This window comes from Otolemur garnettii, unplaced genomic scaffold (assembly GCF_000181295.1).
Source record: "Otolemur garnettii isolate 467f Iridium unplaced genomic scaffold, OtoGar3 scaffold00153, whole genome shotgun sequence".
Classification (NCBI taxonomy): Eukaryota; Metazoa; Chordata; class Mammalia; order Primates; family Galagidae; genus Otolemur; species Otolemur garnettii.
The window spans coordinates 1038633-1053326 of NW_003852548.1; the positions used below are offsets into that span (position 1 = coordinate 1038633).

Genomic DNA, 14694 nt, shown 5'->3' on the forward strand with positions numbered 1-14694 from the left:
CAGTAATCCCCTTGAAAAGGGCAAGAATTGCATCCAGCTTTCCTTTGTGGCTGCCACCAAGCCCTTTGTCAGATCACCCTGCCTGCCCTTCTTGAGTTGCTGGCTTTCTTGCTCTCTTACCTTTCTCTGTCCACTCCCCCACCCCAAGGATCATCTTGTTACCATTCTTTACCTTGCTCTATGCTCCTTTTTTCACTTTCTGCCTCACTTTCTGCATGTCTGGGGTTGAAAGCCAAAAGTGGGTACTGGTGTGCGGCTGGGGCTATTATCATTCAGGGAAAAGCTCTGAAAGATAGAACCATACTGGGAAACAGGAAAAAAAAAAAAAAAGAAAAGCTCTGAAGAGGCAGAGGAGACTATGTGCACATCACCAATGATCCCTCGGGGTCCAGAGGCCCCCAGTTAGCCTCAGATACCCAGCAGCGCCTCATGCTGAGCCTGCCCTATTCTGTATCTTCCTGTACAGATTCGAGGTCAGTTGCAGTCCCATGGTGTCCAAGCACGGGAGGTCCGGCTGATGCGGAACAAATCCTCAGGTGAGCTTTTGTTTCCAGTGCCCTTGCCTTCCACTGACCAGCCTCAGCCTCTGAATCTCCCTCTTGCCTCTGCCTTTTCTGCCCCCTTCCCTCCCCTGCCTTCTTGCCACAGCTGGGAATGGGCAGCTTGGGGGGTACCCTCTTTTCTTCTCTCCCCCTCTCCCCACTCCTTGCAGCTACAGTGAGCAGCCTCTTCCATGGGGCTCTTGGGGAGGGGGTGCAGCTCTGCACTGAGCTGAGTGTTCCCCGTGGGCAGGGCCAGGGCCAGGCTCTAGGGAACCTCCTTTTTGGGACTCTTGAATATGTGAGATGGTAACCCCCTCCCAATATACTCCTTTCCCTCTCCTTTCTTCTCCTTTCTCTGCCCCTTGCTCTCCCCCACATTTTTCTGGTAACAACCTCTGACCAGAAAGTAGGTCTGACATGGCCCTACCCATGTGTCCCAAGAGGGGAGGCAGGAGATGGCCCTTTTCCAAGGGCACATCCCAAGGAGCAGCCAGGACTTTCTGGCCTCATCTGTTCCCTCCCTCCCTCTTGCAGGCTGCTTGGAGCTGGCCTGAGGTTAGCAGGGTGGTGGGGGGGGGCTGTCTCTGCAGGACCTCTGCCCAGGCTCCCCAAGGCAGACACAATGGGGCCTCACTCTGCCTGGGCTTCTCTTTCCATCTTTCAGTATCCTCCCCACACCTCCATATCTATCTATCTATCTCTCTCTCTCTCTCTCTCTCTCTCCTTCTCTTTCTTTCTTTCTCTTTCTCTCTCTCTCTCTCGCTCTCTCTCATACCATTTCATCCTCCTGTACATCCTAACGGTTATTATTCTTTTGAGACAAGCATGGCCCCTAAGCCCCACCAACATCCAAGCCCTCCCTGTGTATTGCCTCTGAAGGAGATACTTTGCTGAGGCCTGAGGTCCTGAATCCCTCTCCCAACCCTGGCCAGGCCTAGAGTCTCTCTTGGTTGCATGTAGGTCTTGTGCTACTTCAACCCAACTAGACCACATACTGACAGATTCTGAGTCTCTCTCTCTCTCTCTCCCCCGGGAGGCATCCCAGGTGCACCCCTCTCAATGGCCCTGGGCACTTCTCCCAGGCACCCACTGATTCTTACCTTTAAGGTCCTCTTGGTCAGTCCCAGCTGCCATTCTCCTTCTGTCTAGGAGGACCTGGACTGTTGGCTATAGTCTCCCTATAGTCGCTGTGGCCCTGAGGTGACTCCCTAACAAGGCTTGTCTCCCTTGTACTGTTGTTAGGCTAAGAGGCTAAGATGAGATCGTGTTCCCTGACCATGTCTAGTTCCCAATGGGCTGGGAGCCTTCCTGGCCTCATATAGCAGCCTGGCCCAGCTTCTCTTTCGCTCCTGTGATTCAACACCTATTGTTCCAGGACCCCTTCTGGGTGCCCCTGGCCTTGTGGTAGACCCATCCTTGAGTTATTTATTCTGACCTATATGGAGTCAGCGGCCTGCCCACCTTCCCCTCTTTCCTTCTCTGGAGGCAGATCTCTCCTTGTACCCTTTTCCTTCCAGCTGCTTCTCTCTGTCTCTGTCACCCCAGGCTGACTGGGCAGGTCTGCCTGCACCCCATCTCTCTGTCTCTCTTCCCAGTTGGTATGTGTGTCTCTCCTCCCATCCCGACCTCTGTCCTCTATTTTTCTCCCTCACCCTACCCTCTTTCCTGCCCTTCCTGGCCATCTACCTTGCCTCTTCCACCCCCTAGTCTTTCTCTCTCTGATTGCTTCTTTCTCTTCTTTTCATCCTTTCTCCTCTTCCCCTTTCCCTCTCTGCCCCTGGTCCTCTCCCCTCGGGTCCCGCCCCCGGGAACGCCGTGTGTCCAAAGCTGTTGACTAACCCACTGCGTCTGTATCTGAATGCTGTCTCCAGGTCAGAGCCGGGGCTTCGCCTTCGTCGAGTTTAGTCACTTGCAGGACGCTACACGATGGATGGAAGCCAATCAGGTTGCTTTGCCGCACTTGAACCCCCCCCCCCAAACAAATACTACTTTGTAATCGAGCGCTCCCCATCGCCTGATTCTTATGGACACAGTTCCCTGCCCTGTGGCCCTGTGTCCCATCCCTCCTGTCCCCTCTCCCCTTCCTGACCCTCACTATCTCCTCTTCCCATCTCTCACTACCCCATTGGGCTTCCCATCCAGAGCCCACACCGGCCCCTTCCTAGAGCCAGGCACTAGTGCTGCCTTGCCACCTCCCCCAACTGAGCTTTCAGTGAAGGAGCTGCCAGGGTGGGTTCTTTCATTCAGCTTCCTACTTCCCAGGGGACAGGGTAGGTCCCAGGGGGACCACCCTCCTGTGGGCTTAGCTGGAGACAAGACTTCATTATGCTTTCAGGACCACTGGAAATCCCACCACTGGGAAACTTAGCTTTTGGCACACTAGCAGGACCCATTGTATCAGCTTTCTCCCTGCATGTGAATGTGACCCTTTGATTTCCATGCAGGGGGACAGCACTGCTCTGTTGATCTAAAGTTCCAATCAAGTGTGATAGTTTCATTGATAGCCTGGACTCACTTTGCTTGCCCCTACCTACCCTTCCCATTGCTCCTCCTCCCCCCAGGAGGTACCACCTCAGGCAGCTCATCTTCTCAGTGAGGATCTATGTGCAGTCAGCAATGGTGGGAGCCTGCTCCTCCTACCTGGCACGGGATCTCAACCCAGCAGCTTTGGGACCTTCCAAGACCCAAGGATCTGCTCTGTTCACCCACTCCCTGTCCACATCACTGGAATAGGATAGTGAGGAAAAGCTTCAGGGTTCTGAAGAAAGGGCACATGTGGTAAAATGGGGGATCCTGGCAGAGGCAGCCCTGGGGCCATCTCTGCAGGGTTGATAGACTAGTGCCATGGACCCAGGACCCAGCCATCCACGGGAAGACGGCCTCATGGCAGGAACTTCCGTCTGTTTGATAAGACTCTTTCTTTTCCCCTTCTCCAGCACTAGCGCGCCTGCGCTCTCTCTCTCTTTTTCTCCCCTCCTCTCCTCTCCTGCCCCTTCCCTGTCTCCCTTACCCCAAAGTGTAGCCTGTGTAGTGCTGGCCCTGGGTGTGGCCTGGCAGCGTCAGGGCCGAGTGGGGAGTTCTCCCCACTGTCCGGCAAGCATCGGTCAGCCAAGCACTGTGTGCCTGGTGGTGTATGTTCATGTGTGTGCGTGCGTGTGCCCGGAAAAGCAGCAAACAGCTGCACCTGAGAGCTGTGGCGCTTTCCCTCCCTCCCTTCCTTCTTCCCTCCATCCGTTCTCCAACCTCCCTCCGTTCCCTGTCCCTCATCCATCCAGCTGAAGGGCTCGCTCACTCTCTTCTCCTGTGCTGAAATGGTGTGTGGGGCACTGCTGTCTGGACCTCACTGTACTCTGCTTTTTCCCACAGCATTCCCTTAACATCCTGGGCCAGAAGGTATCCATGCACTACAGTGACCCCAAGCCCAAGATCAATGAGGACTGGCTGTGCAATAAGGTACAGTGGTGGTGGGCAGTGGCTATTGTTGAGAGAGGCAGCAACAGCAGTGGTGGCAACTTCCATCTCTCTCTTTTTGCCCATGAGGAGGTGTGGGTATTGAAGCCTGTCATTTCCGGTGGCCACATTAATAGCCAGTCAGCCGTGTGGACTGAGTGTTCACTTCATGCCAGGCTCTGTCCTCATAAAATGCTATCTTGCCTGGAGTCCAGTATACTTCAAAGAAGTATTTACGTAGATGACGAATTAGTGCGTATGGAGTGGTGTATAGAGTGTGGGCTTTGCAGCCAGATTGGCTAAAATGAGACTATCCTGGATTGGCTTTGATTTTGGACAAGGTGTTTAACCTCTCTTTGCCTCATTTTCCCCATCTCTAAAATAGCAATACTAATGATAACCTCTCCCCAAAAGTGGTTGGGAGGATTAAACTATTAATAAGAGAGTAACTAACACTAAGAACAATACCTGACCCACAGTTGACACAGTATGAACATTACCTGCTATCATGAAAGAAAAGCATAGTGGTTTCTTTGTTTGAGACAGAGTCTCACTTTGTCACCCTCAGTAGAGTACGATGGTGTCACAGCTCACAGTAAGTTCAAACTCGATTGTCTTGCCTCAGCCTCCTGAGTAGCTGGGACTACAGGCGCCTGCCACAGTGCCTGGCTATTTTTTTGAGACAGGGTCTTGCTCTTGCTCAGGCTGGTCTCGAACCTGTGAACTCAAGCAATCCATCTGTCTCAGCCTCCCAAGTGCTGGGATTACAGCCATGAGCCACTGTGCCTGGCCCTAAGCGTACTGTTCTGAGAATCTGAACTTGACCTTGAAGGCCACTCTGACAAAGCCATGTCAAACCTGAGACTAGAGGATACAGAATATAGATTTTGTAGTCACCTCTATTTCCTGAAAGGAAGCTGAGGCTCAAAGAGGTGGAACTGTGGGTAAGCCTTCAGTTGTGACCTGCTCCTGATCACAGAGACCTCGGATACCACGTAGCTCCAGGTCTGCCCTGGGGGCCAGCTTTGGATTGGCACAGACCCACCCCCCCAACAGGCATGTCAGTCCTAAAATGTAAAAGTCTTATCAGAAGATGGGTATTCAACGTCTGGAGAGGTAGGGACAAAGTGACAGTGGAATTCTGCCCCTCCTGTATTTCCAAATAGTCCTCAAAAGCAGGACTTCTCAACTCCTTTTCCTCCTTTTTACCCCGCATTCTGTTGGTCACCATATCTTGTTGCTTTCATCATAGAAATGCCATCTTCCCTCCCTTGCCATTCCCACTACTGATGCCGACCATCATGCCCTCTCACCCACTTGCCGTGGAGCCCTCTCTAGTAGGCTGATCTCTTTACTCTCTCCGACCCCTTTGCTTGGAATATTCCTAAAAACCATGCCCTGCTCTGCTTAAAAACCCTCATAGTGGCTCAGCGCCTATAGCTCAACCGGCTAAGGCGCCAGCCACGTACACCTAAGGTGGCGGGTTCGAATCCCCAGCCCGGACCCGCCAAACAACAATGACGGCTGCAACCAAAAAAATGCCGGGCGTTGTGGCGGGCGCCTGTAGTCCCAGCTACTTGGGAGGCGGAGGCAGGAGACTCGCTTGAGCCCAAGAGTTGGAGGTTGCTGTGAGCTGTAATGCCATGGCACTCTACCCAGGGGGACAGCTTGAGGCTCTGTCTCAAAAAAAAAAAAAAAAAAAAAAAACCCTCATAGCTCTGAGCTTAAGCATAAGATCCTCCCTAGTATTGGCTTCTCTCCCCATCCTTGCCTTCTGCTTTTCCCCTTACCCTCCTACATCAGCTGTGGAAAATCCATTGTTCATTCTTTCGGTTAGCAATTCCTTCTCAGCAAAACTAAACACACCTCAACTTCTGTGCATCACAGATCAAGCATCCCTATTGGTGGACAGTTTGCTCAGATTTGTTGCTCTTCATGCTATATCTGTGCCCCTGCTGTTAGGCCATGAGGGCAGAGGCCATGTCCTAACATGGGGTAGGGCCTGGCACACCTGACTCTGGAACAGAGAGAGGATGTAGTAGAAGCGAGGGATCTCCAGAGGTAGTCAAGGAAACTTTTTAAAGAGTAGCAGGATTAGCAGAGGGACTGACAGGAGAAAAATAAATAGGATCCACCCCAGTCCCAAAGATAAAGATAGGGGTGCAGGAGAATCTGGCAAGAGGCTACTGGCTTCTAGGGCTGAAACATTGAATAGAAAAACTTCCAACTAGGCGCAGTGGCTCACACCTGTAATCCTAGCACTCTGGGAGGCTGAGGCAGGTGGATTGTTTGAGCTCAGGAGTTGGAGACCAGCCTGAGCAAGAGCAAGACCTGGTCTCTACTTTAAAAAAAAAAGCCAGAAAAACCAGCTGCATGTTGTGGCAGGCGCCTGTAGTCTCAGTTATTGGGGAGGCTGAAGGAGGAGGATGGCTTGCACACGGAGTTTGAGGTTTCTGTGAGCCAGGCTGACGCCATGGCACTGTAGCCTGGGGTAATAGAGGGAGACTCTTTCAAAAAAACAAAAACATGGCTCTGTGCCTATAGCTTAGCGGCTAGGGCGCCAGCCACATACACTGGAGCTGGCGGGTTCGAACCCAGCCCAGGCCTGCCAAACAACAGTGACAACTACAACAACAAAATAGCCGGGCATTGTGGCGCGCACCTGTAGTCCCAGCTACTTGGAAGGCTGAGGCAAGAAAATTTCTTAAACCCAAGAGTTTGAGGTTGCTGTGAACTGTGATGCCATGGCACTCTAACCAAGGGCAACATAGTAAGACTCTGTCTCAAAAAAAAAAAAAGAAAGAAAGAAAGAAAAGAAAAAAAGGAAGAAAACTTTCAAACAGAGAAGCAAGTTTTGGAAAGAAGAACCTACTAACAGGAATGGGTACGGGGGACAGTCCTGGGAGAGTTGGTGGCCTTGAGAAGGCAAAGGGAGAGGAGGAGGCAGTAGTTGTAACAGTTGGAGGAGTTGTTGATTCCTAAGCCAAGGGGGTGGCACCGTGGACAAATTTGATACTGTAAAGGGAAGAGTCACAGGACTGAGAATGACACCAAGTTCTAGAAGGCATTGCCTCTCCTCATCTTGAGACCTTCCTTCCTGGGGAAATGTGGGGTTCCCTGGGGGAATCTCTGGAGCCGCCTCTGGAGGGTGCAGTGGAAAGCTCTGCCCCCTCCGACAGCCCAGCCTGTGCTTCACAGTGTGGCGTCCAGAATTTCAAGCGCCGTGAGAAATGCTTCAAATGCGGGGTGCCCAAATCAGGTGAGGCATACCTACCTCCCCCAGCTCTGCAGGACATGTTGGGTAGGGGGAAGGGTGAGGGGCTAATGCTCAGGAGTTGGTGTGGGGAGGAGGACTAGTCGTGGAGTCTCCCCCTTTGTCACCAGCACGTCTTCCGCCATCCCTAACAGAGGCAGAGCAGAAGCTGCCCCTCGGCACAAGGTTGGATCAGCAGACACTGCCCCTGGGTGGCCGGGAGCTAAGCCAGGGCCTGCTTCCCCTGCCGCAGCCCTACCAGGCCCAGGGGGTGCTGGCCTCCCAGGCCCTGTCCCAGGGCTCAGAGCCAAGCTCGGAGAACGCCAACGACAGTGAGTTAGTTGTTCCTTTTTCCCCCATGCCCTGGGTTGTCTTTTGCCCAAAAAAAATGGTGAGCAAGAGGACTTCAATTCAGCCTCACAGGTGTCTCCCCCTAGTGGGGGGGAATGTAGGGTGAGCAGGGGAGGAACATCAGCCAACTCGGTTTGGGGGGTATGTTGGGAAGGTTCTCAGCAGATGAGCAGCCAGGCTGGCACCTAGACTGACAAGCAGAGTTTATCCAGGAGGAGGTGAGAGGGATTTGTGAGGACAAAGGCAAATGGGCCAGAAGATAGGGCACAGTGAGGATCCCTGATGGGTTGGGCTGTTGCAGAATGTTGGGGTGTCCCCTAATACTGGGCCCCTTCCCACAGCCATTATCTTGCGCAACCTGAACCCACATAGCACCATGGATTCCATCCTGGGGGCCCTGGCACCCTATGCAGTGCTGTCCTCCTCCAATGTGCGCGTCATCAAAGACAAGCAGACCCAACTAAACCGTGGCTTCGCCTTCATCCAGCTCTCCACCATCGTGGTGAGGGCGGCACAGGGGGGGCCGGGCAGCCAAGGTCCCGGCCCCCAGGGTGGGGAGGAGGGCTGTTCTCCCGTGCCCCACCGCGGCCCCAGGCCTGGACACAGGGCAATGGAGCCGGGGACCTCCCCGGGCCTGACCTTTCTGTCCCTACCTCCCCTCCTCCCACAGGAGGCAGCCCAGCTGCTGCAGATTCTGCAGGCCCTGCACCCCCCACTCACCATCGACGGCAAGACCATCAACGTTGAGTTTGCCAAGGGTTCTAAGAGGTCAGGCCCCCTCTGTGTCCCTTCCCAGCTTGCCCCGAAGCTTGGGGCTGACACCTCCAGGCTTCCCATCTCACTCCCAGTCTCTAACATCCTCCCTAGGGACATGGCCTCCAACGAAGGCAGCCGCATCAATGCTGCCTCTGTGGCCAGCACTGCCATTGCTGCAGCCCAGTGGGCCATCTCACAGGTACTCAAACCCTCCATCCCCAGTGACCCAAGACCTGGGCTACAAGCAAGAGGGCTGGCTTGCTATCATGGACGCAAAGCTCTCTCCCAGTTGCCCCTCTGCCTTGCTTTTTGCTCTCTGGACTGCCTGGTCCATTCTCATTCTATCCTCACTGCAGCTCTCTTCTCATTTGTCTCCCAGGCTTTTCATTCACAATGCTATTGTAGCTGGTGTTCTATTTGGTGGGGTTTTTTATTGTTCTAAATTGATAGAATATATTAAACATTCCTTATATATGCCTATGATGTATTATGTATATCATACGTATATCACATGTTCCTAAGTAAAAAAGAATTTATGAGATAAAATTTGGGGATGAGAATAAAGTGGGAAGATGGTGTCTTCTTTAGTCTGACATACAACAAAAATACCACACTCACCAGTATCAACCCTGGGAGCATTTTGGAGTACGTCTTTTTTTTTTTAGTCTTGTTTTTTGCTATTGCACACCTCTTATGGAGGTGGCCCTCACATTTCACTGAAGGCTTGCATGCTTTTCTGTCAGGTAGAAACACTACTCCATGTGTCAGACAGATGCTTCTAGCAGGTTCACCCTCCCCACTTCACCCCCTCCTGTTCTAATGAACCCCTCCCACCTGCCCCTCAGGCCTCCCAGGGTGGGGAGGGTACCTGGGCCGCCCCCGAGGAGCCACCAGTCGACTACACCTACTACCAACAGGATGAGGGCTATGGCGGCAGCCAGGGCACAGAGTCCTCTCTCTATGCTCATGGCTACCTCAAGGGCACCAAGGGCCCTGGCATCACTGGAACCAAAGGGGACCCAGCTGGAGCAGGTGAGCCCCAGCATCTCTCCTTATACCTGTGGAGACCAGTAGACATAGGGTCCTGGGCCCCTCCATTCACAGGCATTCTTCTCCCTCCCTGTCCCTCTTTACAGGTCCTGAGGCCTCCTTAGAGCCTGGGGCAGACTCTGTGTCACTGCAGGCTTTCTCCCGCACCCAGCCTGGTGCTGCCCCTGGCATCTACCAACAATCAGGTGAAGCAAGCAGCAGCCAGGGTGCTGCTGCCAACAGCCAGGTGAGTCCTGGGTATCCCAGGGAGGTAGGCAGACGGCATCCTAGGCAGTCAGGAATGACATTGGCGGACACTGAGCCCTGTTTTCCTGTCTGGCCCATGACCAGTCATATACCATCATGTCACCTGCTGTACTCAAATCTGAGCTCCAAAGCCCCACTCATCCCAGCTCTACCCTACCACCAGCCACCAGCCCCACTGGCCAGGAGTCGTACAGCCAGTACCGTGAGTAGCCATGACCTGTGGGTAAATGGTAGGGAGTTCTTAACAAAGCAGAGAAAGTGTGACCTCCTTTCCCCTTGCCCACCAGCTGTTCCTGACGTCTCCACCTACCAGTATGATGAGACATCCGGCTACTACTATGACCCCCAGACCGGCCTTTACTATGACCCCAACTCCCAGGTGATAGGACAACCCAGGGAGGGGTTGGGCTGGGGACAGCTGGCCCTTCAGGGTCCCCTTCCTGGAGTCTTCCCTTTTCCTTTTCTTCCCCTAGTATTACTATAATGCTCAAAGCCAACAGTACCTGTACTGGGATGGGGAGAGGCGGACCTATGTCCCTGCCTTGGAGCAGTCAGCCGATGGACACAAGGAGACAGGGGCACCCTCTAAGGAGGGCAAGGAAAAGAAGGAGAAGCACAAGACCAAGACAGCCCAACAGGTGAACACTGGGGTCCAGCAGTCACAGGCTGGCATTAGGTACCTTCCAGTGCCTGCACCTCTCATCTCTTGCCATCTACTGCTTGAGGAGGTGGCGTGGTGGGTGGGTTTGGACATGAGCAGTAACTGCTCAAGACAGACTGGGCTCTTGGGCCAGAGCAGTCTCCCCAGCAGATGGCAGGGCTGCCCACCTCTGTGAGGTGGCTCATGCCATCCAAGTGAACCTTGTAAGCTTTCTTCTGTCCCACAATGGGAATCCTCACATACTGCTTGTAGGTACATACATATCCCAGAGAAATTCTCACATATCCATAGCAGGTGGGCAGGAAAGCCACTGGAGTGTTTTGTGGTAGCGGGCAGTGGCACTTCAGTGTCTGTGGAGAAAGGATAGAACACTCTGGGTATAACATTTAAAATAAAGTACCAAGCATTCCCTTAGCAACCTATGAATTCTAAAAATGGTGACATGCACAGGGGGATTACAGAATACAGACTATGGCATTGTGTCATGTTATGTAAATTAGCATTATACACAGAGTTGAGTGCAGTGGCTCAAGCCTGTAATCCCAGCTACTCGGGAGGCTGAGGTGGGAGGATTACTTGAGGCCAAGAGTTTGAGACCAGACAATATAGGGAGAACTTATCTCAAAAAAATAGAATTACACACAGATAAGCAATCCTATTCTTTTTAAAATAAAGTGGAAACGCACAGCGAACATAACAATATGGTTATCTGTAAGGAGAAGGGAAGTGCCATGACAATACCACAGACTGGATAATTTATAAGGAAAAGGGATTTATTTGGCTCACAGTTCTGTAGGCTGGGAAATCCCATGTAAGAGAAAGGGAGATCAGGCTAAACTCATTCTTTTTGGCTGGAACCCACTCTCAGTAAGGCATTAATCCCTTCATCACCACTTAAAAGCCTTGCATCCCAACACTTACCCTGGGGATTCAGTTTCCAGTACATGAACTTGGGATACATTCAAATCATAGCAGGGACATAGCCAGAAAGGGGCTTGACAAGGAACACTGTTGACTGATGACAGAGAAATAGGAACTTGTACCACTGCACCTCTCACCTGCTTATTCTGCCTCAAATTCCCATTATGTGCCTCCCTGATGGGTCTACCACTCTGCCCAGACTGTTTTTGGCCTTGTCATCACAAACCAAAAGGGGTGGGGGCACAAAGGAAGTGTTGAGAGATGAGGTCAGTAGGGCCCAGGGTGCCAAGCACCTTGCAGGCTGTGGTTACAAGTTTGGGTTTATTATTGGTGTGGTTGGGAAGCCAAGGAAAAGTTTGGAGGAAGTTATATATAGCAAAGAATAGTTTACAGTTTGTAAAAGAGTCCTTTGCTTTGAAAAGTGTGTAAGAGTTCTACCCCAGACCAAGTGAAGCCCAGTGCAGTGGTTCAGACCAGAGATGGGTGGTGCTGGCAGCATGAGGGTTCTGGTAACCTCAACCCTATCCTTACCTCCAGATCGCCAAGGACATGGAACGCTGGGCTCGCAGTCTCAACAAACAAAAAGAAAACTTCAAAAATAGTTTCCAGCCTATCAGCTCCCTGCGTGATGATGAAAAACGGGAATCAGCCACTGCAGATGCTGGCTATGCCATTCTGGAGAAGAAGGTACATTGTGACCACCCACCTGCACCCTACCCTTCAGTCTCATCCTTCCTATGGGCCCTCTGTGGAGTCTCTGAATTTCTCTGTCCCTCCATTCCAGGGAGCATTAGCTGAGAGACAGCACACCAGCATGGATCTCCCAAAATTGGCCAGTGACGACCGCCCAGTGAGTACCTGGAGCAGAAACGGGCAGGGAGCTCTGATCTGGCCAGGACTGACCATTCACTCTCACCCTCTATAGAGCCCACCTAGGGGGCTGGTGGCAGCCTACAGTGGGGAGAGTGACAGTGAGGAAGAGCAGGAGCGTGGGGGCCCCGAGCGGGAAGAAAAACTCACGGACTGGCAAAAGCTGGCCTGTCTGCTCTGTCGGCGCCAGTTCCCCAGCAAAGAGGCACTTATCCGGCACCAGCAGCTCTCCGGGCTTCATAAGGTGACTAAGGGGAGTACTGGCAGGGCACTCAGGGCCAGGTCTACCCCAGCTCAGCCTCTTCACTCATTCTGTCCCCCTTGCAGCAAAACCTTGAGATTCACCGGCGAGCCCACTTATCAGAAAATGAACTAGAAGCACTAGAGAAGAACGACATGGAGGTAAGGTGTGACCTACTCCCTCCCCTCTTGTTTATTCCGAGTCTCTGCCCCCTAAGGCAGCTGGAGTTCCATTTCTCAGTCCTATCCCCTTGAGGCTCCCAGTTCCCCTTTCCCCAACCCCAGTTGCTTGCTCCCACTATGTCCTGACTATCAGGACCAGAGTCTTTGGAGCTCCCTTTGGGCCCCTAGGCCCATATCTATGTTCGCTGGAAACAGCAGCCAGCTTCTCAGCATTCACACGCGCACACAAATCTTTCAGCAAATGAAGTACCGGGACCGAGCAGCTGAACGCAGAGAGAAGTATGGAATCCCCGAGCCACCAGAGCCCAAGAGGAGGAAGTATGGCGGCATATCTACAGCCTCCGTGTGAGTGCCCAAGGCCAGGTGAGGGGGCCTGGGGCCCACAGGCTGACCACTCAACACTGTACACTGTCCCCTGCAGAGACTTTGAGCAGCCTACTCGAGATGGGCTGGGCAGTGACAACATTGGCAGTCGCATGCTTCAGGCCATGGGCTGGAAAGAGGGCAGTGGCCTGGGCCGCAAGAAGCAGGGCATTGTAACACCCATTGAGGTGAGTCTCCCATAATCTGATGCCCGTCCCCCAGTATTCCCAACAGTGACCTCACCAACCTGACAGAGCCTGCCTCCCTCACACAGGCCCAAACACGGGTTCGGGGCTCTGGCCTAGGTGCCCGGGGAAGCTCATATGGGGTCACCTCAACTGAGTCCTACAAAGAGACGCTGCACAAGACAATGGTGACCCGCTTCAATGAGGCCCAGTGAGCAACTTCAAGAGCAATTTCTACATATGTTCGGTGTTCTTTCTGGGGCAGGGGAGGATAAAATGTTGAGTGGTTTGAGGGAGGCCGAGTTCCTGTTGGCCAGCCCGCTCCCCAGCCAGATAGGCCCTGACCAAATCAAATTTTGGTGACTTTTGTTGGCACATTGGGCAGGGATCATGTTCTTTTTGTAATAAAAGTTGAAAAGTCTCCATCTTGTATCCGTTCTTTCTCATGCTCTAGCATGGTTTATGGTCTACACAGACATGGGGACACAAACATAGATGAACAGGGGCCTCATCAGGCATAGGTGGGTGGTATTTATGGTGTCGAGACCATAGTGGCTACTAGGACATAGAGTTCTGGCCTATACCCCAACCTACAAGATTCTGATCATGGCCCCTCTCCTTTGTCAGAGTCCAGCACGTCATGCTGTACCAGGAAATCCACCACCACCAGGCTTAAAGTCCCCAGGATCAGAGCTGGGACTGGGGACTACCCTGTCCTTGCTGCCCTCCTCCCCTTGGCCTGCAATTCCAAAGCTAGGGCCAGGCTCAGTGGCTCATGCCTATAATCCTAGCAATCTGGGAGACCAACATGGGTAGATTGCTTGAGCTCAGGAGTTCGAGACCAGCCTGAGCAAGAGCAAGACCCCATCTCTAAAAATAGCCAGGTGTTGCGATGGGCACCTGTAGTCCTAGCTACTAAACAGGCTGAGGCAAGAGGATCGGTGCGGCCGAAGAGTTTGAGGTTGCTGTGAGCTATGATACCATGGCATTCTCACAGTGACAAAGTATGACTCTGTCTCAACAAAAACAAAAAAGGCTGGGGCGGTGGCTCACACCTATAATCGTAGCACTTTGGGAGGCCCAGGCAGGTGGACCCCCTGAGCTCAGGGGTTCAAGACCAGCCTGAGCAAGAGTGAGACCTGGCTCTGCCCCCGTAGCTCAGTAATTAGGGTGCTGGCCACATACACCAGGGCTGGCCAGTTTGAACCCTGCCGGGGCCTGCTGAACAACAATGACAACAACAAAAAAATAGCCAGGTGTTGTGGCGGGTACCTATAGTCTCAGCTACTTGGGAGGCTGAGACAAGAAAATTGCTTAAACCAAGAGTTTGAGGTTGCTGTGAGCAGTGACTCCATAGCATTCTACCAAGGGCAACAATGAAACTGTCTCAAAAAAAAAAAAGGTGAGACCTAGTCTCTACTAGAAATAGAAAAAAACTAGCTGGGCATTGTGGTGGGTGCCTGTATTCCCAGCTACTGGGGAGGCTGAGGAAAGACGATTTCTTGAGCCCAAGAGTTTGATTTTTTTTTTTTTTTTTTTTTTTTTTTTTTGCAGTTTTTGGCCAGGGCTGGGTTTGAACCTGCCACCTCTGGCATATGGGGCCAGTGCCCTACTCCTTTGAGC

At 52.6% G+C, this 14694-nt stretch overlaps 1 protein-coding gene across 9 annotated transcripts in view; it reads left to right on the forward strand.

Moving 5' to 3' along the window:
• RBM10 (RNA binding motif protein 10) overlaps positions 1-13493 on the forward strand; it is a 33998-nt gene extending 20505 nt beyond the window's left edge. For 4 of the 9 annotated variants that reach the window (XM_003799621.3, XM_003799620.3, XM_003799622.3 and 1 more), the window contains 20 exons: positions 467-536; positions 2414-2487; positions 3909-3995; positions 7191-7251; positions 7401-7577; positions 7938-8098; positions 8267-8364; positions 8464-8551; positions 9198-9384; positions 9489-9628; positions 9733-9850; positions 9936-10027; positions 10122-10286; positions 11768-11917; positions 12015-12080; positions 12156-12344; positions 12428-12502; positions 12762-12868; positions 12945-13074; positions 13161-13493. In XM_003799621.3, the coding sequence (XP_003799669.1) occupies positions 467-536; positions 2414-2487; positions 3909-3995; positions 7191-7251; positions 7401-7577; positions 7938-8098; positions 8267-8364; positions 8464-8551; positions 9198-9384; positions 9489-9628; positions 9733-9850; positions 9936-10027; positions 10122-10286; positions 11768-11917; positions 12015-12080; positions 12156-12344; positions 12428-12502; positions 12762-12868; positions 12945-13074; positions 13161-13286 (2361 nt within the window). In that variant the 3' untranslated portion in view covers positions 13287-13493. The remainder of the gene's footprint in view (positions 1-466; positions 537-2413; positions 2488-3908; positions 3996-7190; positions 7252-7400; positions 7578-7937; positions 8099-8266; positions 8365-8463; positions 8552-9197; positions 9385-9488; positions 9629-9732; positions 9851-9935; positions 10028-10121; positions 10287-11767; positions 11918-12014; positions 12081-12155; positions 12345-12427; positions 12503-12761; positions 12869-12944; positions 13075-13160) is intronic. The other 5 variants (XM_012811286.2, XM_012811288.2, XM_023519045.1 and 2 more) reach the window with 2 other exon arrangements.
• Positions 13494-14694: the final 1201 nt, after the last annotated feature.